The following is a 12,102-nucleotide window of genomic DNA, read 5'->3' on the forward strand; positions in this document are numbered from 1 at the left end:
CAGCTGACTGATCTAGAAAGCTAAAAGAGTGGAATCTGCAAAGCAGAGGAAGAAAACACTGGGCATCCTCCAGATAAAGACCCCGTCATCCAATGCCCCAGAAGGTTCTGACAGATTCTCAGCAACAACTGGTCAGGGAGTCTAAAGAGAGTGAATCTCTGGAGCTGGCAAATGGATTCCCCTGCAAGTCACAAGCCTCGGTGCCCACCTACCTGTGAAAGTTTGAAGCCTCTGCCCGCCTCACCCTCTGCTCCTGTCGTTGTTGGCTGAAGCTTTTCCAGGCCCAGAAGAAGACAGACAGGTTTCTGCTGCGATAGTGGTGCTCAGCTTTGGCGGACTGCACCTGAACCAAAGCAACAGCCCAGGAGATAAAGAGAGTGGAAGGAAAGTTATCAAAAGAAGCACAAACCACCAAGCACCCCATGAAAGTGTGCCAAATCATGATCAAGAAGAGAGATACCAGGAATTCCCCTCTCAGTCCTGATACTGGGAAAGGCAACATTAGTCAGGAATAGTCAGTGATGGAAGGGCTGTGGGAGGACAGGCCCGCCATACTGGGTAACTGTCTGGGATTGAGAAAAGCTACTAAACTGTTCACACTCATAATCTCAGGACCGGATACACAAATAACAAGGGGGCTCCCTACAGTATCGAGGTGGTTCACCAGCCCCAGTCTCTCTCCCCATCCCACATCACCAAAAGCCTACTGGACCTTTTAAACTGAGGGTGCCAGAAACACCTCAAACTCAACACAGCCAAAAGAGAAGTCAACTCTCTCCCTGCCCACCCCTCATCTCCTCCAAACTTTCCTATTTCTGTGGAAGGCCCTGCCTCCTTCTGGTTTTCCAGCATGGTAACTTGGCATCACTCTCGACTCCTTACTCTCAGTCACTCTGTGTGACCATAAATCTCCAAATCTCACCCTCTCTGGCTCTGTTTCCCCTCTCCTCCCACCAAGATGACTGTTACTTGCCTCCCCACCCCAGACACCATACCCTCCAGTCACCAGTCATTTTCCATCAGCGTAGGGATGAAGGCACTGCATGTCACCACCCCCTACTCAATAAATATGCACATCTGTTTGGCTTTCAAAACTCTACAACCTGGCCCCCAGCCCCCTCCAGCCTCACTGAACATTATCATCTCCCCTCCCAAGTTCTGTTTCTTACACACAACACATCATTTTCCATCTCAGTGCCTTTGCACTGACTGTCCCACATGCCAGGAATGCCCTCCCTCCCCCCTCTGTCTCACAAAATCCCTCAGGAGGTACCTCAAGCACCACATTCTACAGGAGCCCTTCCTGATCCCTGCCTAGGCTACTCACACCCTCCTCCAGCTGCCTAGTGTTTCCCTACTTTAGACTGATTCTGAAAATGATTCCACGTGTCCTTGTCACCTGCATGGACCGAAAGCCTTTCATCCTTATAGCCCTAGGGCCTCCTAATGCTTAAGTGGGTGTCCACTGAGCTGAACAGGGTGTGGTCCATGAACGTAGTGAAATTATCCTACTGCAAGAAAGAGCACATGGGAAGAAGCTGGAGATGCCAGGAATCTAGTCTGAACAGACATTCCTGACAGAGAAAAGAGCAGACAGGCAGCTACACTCAGGTTGAAGACCGGCCCATCCTGGTCCCTCAGACGATGAACAACTGAACAACGGGGCTGGGGGCCAAGTGTCACATGGTTAGACACAGTCACCACATCTCTGGCTCTGTTCTTCCGGTCTGCTTCCCTCCACAGCAGAAGCTCTGAGTCCTTACTCAGAGTCAAAAATAACCATTCTCTTTCCAAAAGTCCACTTTGAAAAGGCAATTATGTCTGGAAGTGCCAACAAACTGGCTCATGCCCTAATTCCTGATTAACACCCCTCAGTGCCAGCCTGGGACACAGGCAGGCAGCACAGGGAAAGGGGGTGCTGATTCTGCCTCTCATTGTGTGCCCAGCAAATTAGCCCCCAGGGTCCCAGGCACATGGTGGTGTTTCATAAATGCTTCTTGGCACACACTGGCCTCCTGGGTCCATGACAGCCTCACCCTAAGTCAAGGAGCCTCTGGGGACATTTCATCATCCTCTGGGTTTGCCCAAGATCTTGGAGACGGCACCCCACTCTGGTATTCCGTGATTCCACTAAGATAAGACAAGAAGCCCACTGTGGTATGTCTTAATTTACTTCAGCTTCATTCCTCCCAATTCCCTACAGCCAGCATAGGACCCTGCACCCGGCAGGAGGCACTTCAAGGGTTTTATTTGATGGCCCAAAATGGGGGACCATGGAAGAATTAAAGACACTGATTAACAACACCCCACACACACACCCTTTAAGTGTCAACTCCTCCAGGGTCCTAGCTGAGGTCCATGCTTTTGTGGTTTTTTTAAGAGCTCATGCAGCCCAATGTGAAGATACCCTCAGGAAGACACACAGGAGGAAGCAAAGAAGGAGGGGACAGGTGAAGGAGCGACCTTTCAGGTTTCCCAATCTGCTTAGGGGGACAACATGGCAGGCATGTGCCCTGAGGCCAAACAGATACCATCAGTGTGACCTCCAAGAGTCACATGAAAGAGACCTGCCTTGGAGAGTCCAATAAGCTCTGTGGATGTGGAGCAGGTCTCAAGGAAGGCCAGATTACACCCAAAAGTCACCAAAGGGTCAGCACATTCCTCCTAAGAGGCTGCAAAGAAAAGGGAGGGACCCTAATGTCTTGGCAAGGGTGAGGATCCAGGGTGGAACATGGCCCACAACCTAAGATTTCTTCAGCAAATGAATCGGTTTCACTAAAATTTTTATATTTTCTTTCTCTCTTTTTAAAAATTCTTTGTCATAAGAGCTGTCTCTTGGAAATTTAGGAGGTATAGGGGTGCAAGAGAAAAATTTAAATCTATTTTCAAAAAGGAGCAGGAGCTTGGGCCTTCTCTTGAGGAAGGTCCTGGAGGAAGGCCTCTGGGACACTCGCCTTACCTCCTCTTTCTTCCTCCTATCCCTCCACAGAACACCCATGGGTCTCATCACAGCCTGGAAGTGCCCTGGCAGGGCCAGCCAAGCTGCAGAGGCCACCCACCAGGCCTTTAGTGCAAGGACTGGACCAGCTAAAGGCAGAGAAATCCTGTGCATGGGGACATTCTCTGGAGCCCAAGAAGGGCACAACCCATGTGAATGGAAAGATCAACCCCTGCCTAAGCACAGAGTGGAATGGCCTGGCCCCCCAGAGACCACACATGCCCTGTCAGCAAGGACTGTGTCTTCATAACCTGTGTATGTCATGCAATTTGCTCAAGTGAGTTTGTGAATTCTTCTCTGACCTCCACACATAGCTGGCCTGGTTCCTTGGGATCTTAGCCCAGGGGTTTACAGTCTTGGCATTAGGAGGACCTTAACGTAACTTCTGACCCAGTGATTAATGCTACCTGCAAGGAGAGCACACTACCCCCTCAGGAAGCTCCGTGAGAAATGTCTTTCGTGTAATAACTTGAAATCTATCTCCTAGAGACTTCACCCAATGGACTCTGTTTCTGCCCGCCAAGACTGCCTAGAACCCATCTAAGCCTTCTGCCATACAAGGGCCTTGAAACATGAGGGTAGCTATAGTGACTCCCAAAGTCCTGCTGGGCCCAATCAATACCTCCAAGTCCTTGGACTGGTTTTCTGATGATGTGGTATCAGCTCTGGACCCACTGAGTCCCAGAACAGAACGAAATGATACAGCTGTGGACTGAGCAGGGCAAAGGACAATGGTACCATCTCCCCTCCCTCGCTCTCTCTCTAGCAATGTGGTCTACATTGACTTCTTGACTCGGACTGCAGGGGCCTCAAGGGCCATAGAGTCCAACTCCCATCATTTTACAGTTAAGGAAACTGAGACTAAAAAAGGTAAGTGACCTGCCCAGGGTCACACAGCTATGCAGTGTCTGAGGCAGGATTTGTACTCAGGTATGAACTTTCAGTTTGCCTTCCATGTACTCTCTGTGTCTTCTATGGGCTCTGCAGAGCCTGCTGACTCCCACACTGGAACAGAAGCTTCCTGAGGACAAGCCCTAGGTTTTTGCTTTTTCTCGGTGTCCCCAAAGCCCAGCACTCCCAGTGGGAAGTGAATACTGACTGACTAACTTGTCCTGTGGGAGACTGACAGGAGCAGGCCTAAGCAGTGACCTATGCGTGTATCCTGGGATGGGGAGTTTGCTGCTAAAACTAAATTTCCATTTTGACCCCAAAGTGACAGGCTGAGCAGTTGTTGCTCTGGGTTAACTCCCGCTAGTGGCTGCTGCTGCTGACCCCAACGGCCCACCACCAAGGCCACACTGTGCCCCTCTCCTAAGGCTGCATAAGGCTACCCAGTCCCTGTTGCCTACCTCCTTGCCATCCCCATGCTAGTGAGCTCCCCTCTGGCTAAGTAAAAGGGCCTGCTATGAAATGATGACACATCTTAGATGCCAGGGATGAAGAACAAGGGGGTCGACTCCCTCGACCTTCTCTAGGTGGAAGAGGACAAGCAGTTCTGAGCAGCCAGCCTGGCAGAACGCTTGGCTACTTGGAATGACCAAAGCTGAGAAAACTGGGAAGCAGTGCTTGGCCTTCTGGGAGTTTCCATTTCCCTTTCCCTGACTTGGCACCTAGAGATCCTGGGAAAGCATGAGGCCTGGAGCCCTTTTCTTCCTCTCTCCCTCCCAATGGTACCACTTCTGCTTCCTTCAAGGCCCAAGGAAGAAACCAGCATGAGGCTTCAATGGTCCATCTTTCTGTTGCCCAGAACTCCCTACCTGTTTGCGTCTGCTCCCCTGGGCATTCTGTGACCACAATCGGAGGCACTTATGTAACAGGGCTTCCCTAGAAAACAAGAAGGAAATCCTTAAGAACATCTGGGAGACGGCGTGGTCACAGACTTGCCTAGGCTTTGTCACTTACTAACAGTAAACCCAGCAAGTATCATCCTCACACTCCAGGAAGGAACCTGAGGCACAGAGAGGGAACCTAACTTGTGAGTGAGCACCATGCCAGTGAGAGGTTGAGGTGGGACCAGGCCTCCCAACACTCCGTCGTCACCCCACACTTGATTTCCCTTAAGAGAAAATCCAACTGAGAGGTGCCAAGGTCCCTGCAGGAGGAGGAAGCTGGTGCTTGGCTTCATTACTCTGGAAGAAAATCTCACTATAGAGGAAAGGAAAAGGGGAAATCAGGAACAGGAGCTCCTATACAGCCAGGAAACCATCATCAGCTGCAAGGACCTGGGCAAGCCAAGAGTTCTCCCCACAGCAGCTTGGTCTGCTCCAAGTCGGCCACTGAGCCTCCGGATCTCAATGGTCCCCCCTCCCCCAGCTCAGAATCTTCAGGCTCAATAGAGGGATCACTTACAGATGAGACCAATGGCTGCCCCTATCCTGCCAAGCTGAAAAAAGCAATGTGTGACCTGAGGACCTGAGTGTTTTCAAGAGGCCAAAAAGGAGGCCGGTGTTGTGACAGCACATGTGCCATGGGACATGTGCCATAGACACCTCATGGAGTCTATGAGAAGGAGGCAGCAGGGTTGGGGTTTATTCTGGAAAGCGGTTTGGAACTAGGCCCAAAGGGCTACCAAACTGGGCATACCCTCTCCTATAGCACTACTAGGTCTGTACTCCAAAGATATCATACAAAAGGGAAAAGGACTTACGTATACCAAAGTATTTATAGCAGCTCTTTTTGTGGTGGCCAAGAATTAGAAACTAAGGGGATGCCCACCCATTGGGGAATAGGTGAACAAGCGCTAGTACCTGCTTGTGATGGAATACCAGCGTTATAAGAAAGGACAAATGGGAGGTTCAGAAAACCTGGGAAGGGCTGAGGGCTGACGCAAAGTGATGTGAGCAGAACCCGGTCTTTGTGATCAGTAACAGCAACACCACATGATGATCACCTGGGAGTGACTTACTATTTAGCAGCACAATGATCCAAAACCTATGTGAAGGCCTGTGATGACAAATGCTCTCCGCCTTCTGAGGAAGACCCAGTGGAGTCTGAAGGCAGATCAAAACACATTGTTCTCTGGTGTATTTTTACAAGGTTCTCTTTTTGGTCTGTGTTTTCTTTCACAAAGTGACTAATAGGGAAATATATTTTGCATGACTACCTATGAAACCTATATGTCTGCCCTCTCAGGAGGGAGGGAGAGAATTTGGAACTCAAAAATTTAAAAAACAAATGTTAAAAATTGTTTTTACACCTAATTGGAAAAATATAAACTTCAAAAAATACATTTGAGGTTTGTTTAGGGTTTATTTTTTATCTTTCCTATAACTTCATTCCTGTTTACATGTGTACTTAATGTGGTTGCATTGTTATACCTTCCTAAGGCTTTTCTGTATAAAAAAATCCACAAATAAAAAAATTCCCTGGTCTAGCCATGTGTAAGACAAGACAGGAAGGGAGGCAGGTGGTCTGGGCATGTGGCAATTAACCTTTAAGATGAGGATCGACCAGATTATGCACAAACTGTCAGAGCTGGGAGGAGCCTGGGGACCACCTAGCACAAACCAAGCATTTTATAGATGAGGAAACTGAGGCTCAGCGCAGGGAGGAGCCTGGCGCCCAAGATCACAGAGCTAGCACTGCTGACATTCCAAATGAATGCTTCCCAGTTGATTCAAGAGAAACAGAACTCCTCGAAGGGTTGTTCATCAGGCTAACAGAGCTGGACAGAAGTATCTTCGGAGAACATTCCTTTTGCTCCAATCTGACACTCACCAAACAACCTTTCAATCTAGAATCTGATCACCTGAGTGTCCCCACAGTGCAGCAAAGAGGGAGGGGCTGAGCAGACCCAAGCCCCGGCAGTCAGGCCGCCTGGATCCATTTCCTTCCTAACCATCCCCCTCCCCCAAGAAGTCAATGAATTAGCATTCTGGTTACAAATCAGTCTCTCCTGGGTTAATTAGTGCTAATGACACCCCCGGGGCCTGCACAGGCATGTGCACATACACGCGAATACATATGCTCATGCGCACATGCACAGGCATACACATGCACATGCAGAGGCATGTGTACATACATGCGGACGCACATGCACACACATACACAGGCATACATGCAGCATGTGCACATACACACGAACACATGCAAACATGCACATGCACATACACACAGGTATGTGCACATGCACACGTGCACAGGCATACACGTGCACATGCACACACGCAAGCACACACACAAAGGTCCTCAGGTGCCACCAAACCTGATCCCCTGATTTTACAGATGAAGAAACTGAGGCAAAGATGACTAAGTGACTCTCCAAGGGTCACAGAGCTAGGCAGTATCTGATGTAGCATTCAGACTCAGGTCTTCCTGACCCAGGGCTCTACCCACAACCTCACCCAGCCTCCAGGCCAACACACACCCAGTCCTAAATGGGCCAGCACACAGTAGTGTTCCCAGGAAGCCTGCCTTCACAGCCCTTCATGTGAGCCCTCCAGGCCACTGTGGGCCTTGGGTTGCCTTCAGAAGAGCCGAGGGCCCAAGCTTGTGCCTTCACCCACATTTCCTCTCAACTATGCCCTCACTCTTGACTGAGTACAGGAGACCACCAGGTGCTACCCCACCTTTCTCCATCTTCTTCTGGGGTAAAGGAAGCTAGACATGGAATTCCTCTACTGAACTGATACACACCCATCCAAAAGAAATGCCCTTCTTCCTCCCACTCCACTGTAGGGCAACCATCCACTGCCAAGTTTTCACCCCTTTCATGGAGAGTAGAAACAAGGAAATGGCAACACCCACAATGATCCTAATAAGGCAGCCCCACAAGTCCTGGAAAACTGGGTCATTCCATGACCAGTGTGTCTCTGTCTCAAGGGGGCTGACAAGAGGAAAGGCAGCAACTTCCAGCAGCGTCCCAGGCCAGGACCACAGTACCTGTAGTGGCCATGAGCACAGAGGAGCTTAGGCAGCTGCTTCTCATCCTCTCTCTGTTCAACTCGAGCACACCAGCAACGCCAGAACCTCTGCAAAAGCTGGAGACAGAGAAGAGACAAGGACATGCATGAGGGGAAGGGGGACCTTCTATCACTGCCCACACATTCACACAGAAGAGACATTTCCTCATCAAAGCCCCCAGGCCATCAGAGCAGATGTGACCCATCTTACAAGCGGACAAACTGAGGCACCAAGGGGACACAGGCAAGGTGTGTTGGTGGAGCCCAACTCCAGCATTCCTCCTGCCAAAGGGACAGCAGAGAGGGGGAGCCCACCCGCAGGAAACACAGGTATGAAGGCGTACCCTCAGTCTGGGCAGCGCTGAGGTTGCCCCACTCTGAGGTCAAAGACACTTTGACTTTAGAAATCAGACTGTGGGCAGCGTCCACTGCTGGAGGCCTCGAGGCTAAGCAAGAGGAACAGCCTAAGGTCACAGCTGAGTCTAGAGTACAAGGCCTTGGGTTCAAGGTCCCCTGGAACAATCCCATCAGGAGAACTTGTCCTCTTGATAAGTAGTAACTATATGAAACAATATGACCCAACAGTCAGGTGACAGTGCTGGTTGTGGGTGGCACACTTAATGAGAACACAGCTGATCACCAACCATATGAGACGTCTTGGTCCCAACCTGGGGTCCCACAAAGCAGAAGGAAGGCATGATTTTATTGATTTCCATTGCCAATCCGCTCCCAGACCCTGAGCCTGAATGCCTGGACAGAGGGACATGTGGGTTGGAGGCCTGGAGGGTGGAGAGGGGGCCTCACCATGGCCTGATACTGCCCATGAGCCAGATTCTTTCTTAATCGGTGGAGACGGGAACTCTTCACATTGTCCTTCAGGGCCCTGAAGCAGCTGAGCTGCAGAAAGAGGAGAGAGCCAGTGTCAGGGCGAAGCCTCCAAGGAGGCTGCTGGATGCCAATGGCCCCCGGAGTCCACAGCTGCTACCCCGCAGCTCAGGGGCCAGGTCAGCATCTCAAGAGAGGTTGCCACATGGGAGGCACAAAGATCAGAGAGGCTCCTGCCCTCACGAGTACCACAGTCTAATTGGGGAGACAACATATAACTGGAGTAAGGCAACCGCAAAGTTCCAAACGAGCCCCCTCTGGTGAGTGGCAGCTATGGTTTCAGGGTCAGACACCTGGATATGAATCCCAGCTCTGCTCTGCATGCCTGGTGGAACTCCAGAAAAGTTACTTTCCTTTTCCAGGACTCAGTTTCCTCAGCTGTAAAATGGGAGGACAGCTTGAAGGGTCTTTAACATGCCCTCTGGTTCTAAATTTCCCTCTGATATAAGAAAGGGGCAAAGTATAAGAAAGGAAAGATCATTTCTGGGGGGGAAGAGACAGGGAATCATGGCCCCTGGGGCTGGGGCTGGGCCTGGTGGGGGTCAGAGTATAAGAGGCCAGGATGGCAAGAAGTACGTGTCAGGTACTGGGAGCAGCACAGAGAACTGAGGCCAGAGAGAACCAGACGAGTGCTGGAGGAAGTGACCTCCCAGACCTGGCTGAAGCACAGGCTGGGAAGTAGGAAATGAGGCAAGAAAAGGAGGCCTCGGGAAAGGGCAGGCCAAGGGGTATGAGGACACCCTCACTCACCTGGCAATGGTGTGAAGGGTGAATCCAAGGGGAAAGGAAAGACAACGGCCAGAGAAGAGCCACTATCAGGAAGGGGGTCGGCCGAACAAAGGGATGAACTGCTCTGCTTGTTAAATTAGACTATGAACCCCCGAAGTCTATGTGGCAAGGAACTCTCTGGTCACAAATCAGAAAACTCCACATGAAGGTTCTGAAATCAGGAAAAGAAACCTCTACTGCTCAGGGCCCAGGCCTCGGTTGATGTTCCACACAACATAACTTCCTTTCTTAACCTCTAACTCTGCTTGCCAGCTCAGCCTGGCCCCAGCACCAAAGCCAGGTGAAGGGATAAAGACGATAGACCAACTGGGGACCCCAGAAGGAACAGAAATGGCTGAGCCATCAGAAAGGAGTCCAGACTGGAGAGCGACCCCAAGTGTCACTGCTGAATAAACAGTGGCACGCCAGCCTAAGGGACACTACTGCAGCGAAGGCTGATGGGGGTGTGGGGGGTGGGAGGGCTCAGCCTCCCATCTTACCATGTGGTGAGTTTCAGGCACAGAAACTCCCCGCACTTACTGTGACTGTCCTTAACTTAGAGACTAAATGACTTGCCCAGAGTCACACAGCCAGCAGAAGGCTCATTTGTACAGCACTTTATCAAACCCAAAGGGCTTTACAGGAGTCACTGTAATAAATTAAGGGGCTTCTCCTGGCCTTCAAGGCCCCTGGCCCTCCCATCTGTCCCCAGTGCCTGCCCTGTGCTCTAGCTTTCCCCAATGCATCTGATCCTCCTGCCAACCTCATTTTATCCTCATTTTACAGATAAGGAAACTAAGGCAGACAGCTCATCACAAGGGAGAGCATGCAGAGAAAAGGGAAGATGGAGTGAGGGGGAGACATGAGAGGTCCAGCTGGGGAAGTGAAATTTTGGAACAGCTGCTGTAGAGAGTGGCACAGGGCGGGTCTGACACACTCAGCAGGGGCCCTGAAGCAGACGAAGATGTAACTGGGAAATCTTAACCAAATAAATACAAATGCAACTGAACATGGATCAGCGGCCTAGAGTAAAAAGACTAGCATGGGAGAGTGAGGGCTGAGCCAATATCCAATCCAAGCAGCAACATCAGGAGCAGGAGCGGCAGAGCCTGAGCATGAGCATGAGCGTGAGCGGCAATGGGACAAGGGAAGCGTGGGTCCGAGGACGGGGCCGGCGCAGGGCAGAGCTATTTGGACAAGGCCCAATGACAGAGGAGAACAGCCGAAGGAGGGGAGTGACAGAAGATGGGCAAGTTTCTCAATGGGGTTAGTGGAGCCTTTGGGGGAGCTGAGAGGACCATGGAGCCAGCCGTGATGAAATGGGAACAGAGGGAGCATCAAAATGTAACGTCCTGCGATGAGGGTAGGAGTCCTGCAGAGACCACCATCAACTAAGAAAACGGGGCAGAATGCAGGAAGGGCACAGTGATGTGAAATGTAACAATGACTGCACAGGAAGCAGAAGCAGGAGCCACCCCCTCAATGTCTTGGCGGGAGGGGAACGGAAGCACACTCGCCAGTTACCGATTAACGTGCTTGGCCCTAAAGAAGACAAGATGCAATGGCCCGCTCCCTTCTCGGGACAGGTCGGGGGTTATGGACACTGAACTGCAAGGCCACAGTCGTGGCCAGTCTGGGTAGTTCGGATGAACTGGGTTTCAGTCTTCCTTTCTTTGCTCCTTCTTATAAGGGGCAGCACTCTGGGAGGGGGAGAGGAGATGGATATACTGGAAAACATGGGGGATGCAAAGACAAGAGAGAAACTTAAAATTGCTAATTAACTTAAATACTGAATAAGTTCAGCTGACTGTACTCCAGGGGAGGCTTTTCCTGGTACCACTAGTTTATTTTCTATCACTTTTCTTTCCAAATACACACTTGCCCCTTCCCCTCCCCACTGAGTCATTCCTTGTAACAAAGAACTAAAAGTTTAGCCCCGCAGAGGAGCCCAGGGCGTCCACAGTCCTGGTGGGGGGCCCCCCAGCTGGGAAGGGCAGCATTATCTTACACCCTGGGGCCTTGCTGCATCATTAAAAGAACAAAGTGTTCAGTGTCCTAAACAATCTCATTTTCTTTTTAAATTGAGGAATGAGCTGCAGGTGGGAGGAGCTAGGAAGTCTCCCCCAGGACTGCTGGGGGAGGGACAGCCTTCTCACACCACCACTGACAAAAGTATGGGAGAGAAGGCCAGGGCCCAGGCCTGTGCTCCCACCCAGTGCCTCCGGGGTGGGCAGCTGGAGCTCTTACCACCAGGCGCCAGCGATGATGCTGCTCTGCCAGGTCCCAGAAGACCATGTCCTCAGCTGAAATCAGCATGTCTGTCATCAGGTTAAAGACTCTTATCTTATGTGGCCTCTGTGCCCCTTGGAGCTCGTGTCTGCCCACAGGGGTGAGGCAGGCACCTGGGAGAAGATGCTGCCAATTCGTGGAACATTCTCCATCAGAACGTGCTGGAGCCTGAACTGCCCCGCAGGGAGGGCAGCAGCTGAGACACCCTGTGCACAGCGCTGCTGTCCAGTGTAATCACTGGCATTCATTATCGAGTGCCTG

General features: G+C 51.1%; 1 protein-coding gene across 9 annotated transcripts in view; it reads right to left on the reverse strand.

Moving 5' to 3' along the window:
* The window catches only part of SFI1 (SFI1 centrin binding protein), a 61,620-nt gene that overhangs the window by 29,145 nt on the left and 20,373 nt on the right, over positions 1-12,102 (reverse strand). For all 9 annotated transcript variants that reach the window (XR_011965237.1, XM_072599865.1, XM_072599869.1 and 6 more), the window contains 5 exons: positions 11,800-11,870; positions 8,704-8,796; positions 7,880-7,977; positions 4,756-4,822; positions 213-343 (listed from right to left, as the gene is read on the reverse strand). Coding sequence is in view for 8 of the 9 variants with exons in the window: in XM_072599865.1 (XP_072455966.1) it covers positions 213-343; positions 4,756-4,822; positions 7,880-7,977; positions 8,704-8,796; positions 11,800-11,870 (460 nt within the window). In the remaining variant the exon portion in view is untranslated. The remainder of the gene's footprint in view (positions 1-212; positions 344-4,755; positions 4,823-7,879; positions 7,978-8,703; positions 8,797-11,799; positions 11,871-12,102) is intronic.

This window comes from Notamacropus eugenii, chromosome 4 (genome assembly GCF_028372415.1).
Source record: "Notamacropus eugenii isolate mMacEug1 chromosome 4, mMacEug1.pri_v2, whole genome shotgun sequence".
NCBI lineage: Eukaryota > Metazoa > Chordata > Mammalia > Diprotodontia > Macropodidae > Notamacropus > Notamacropus eugenii.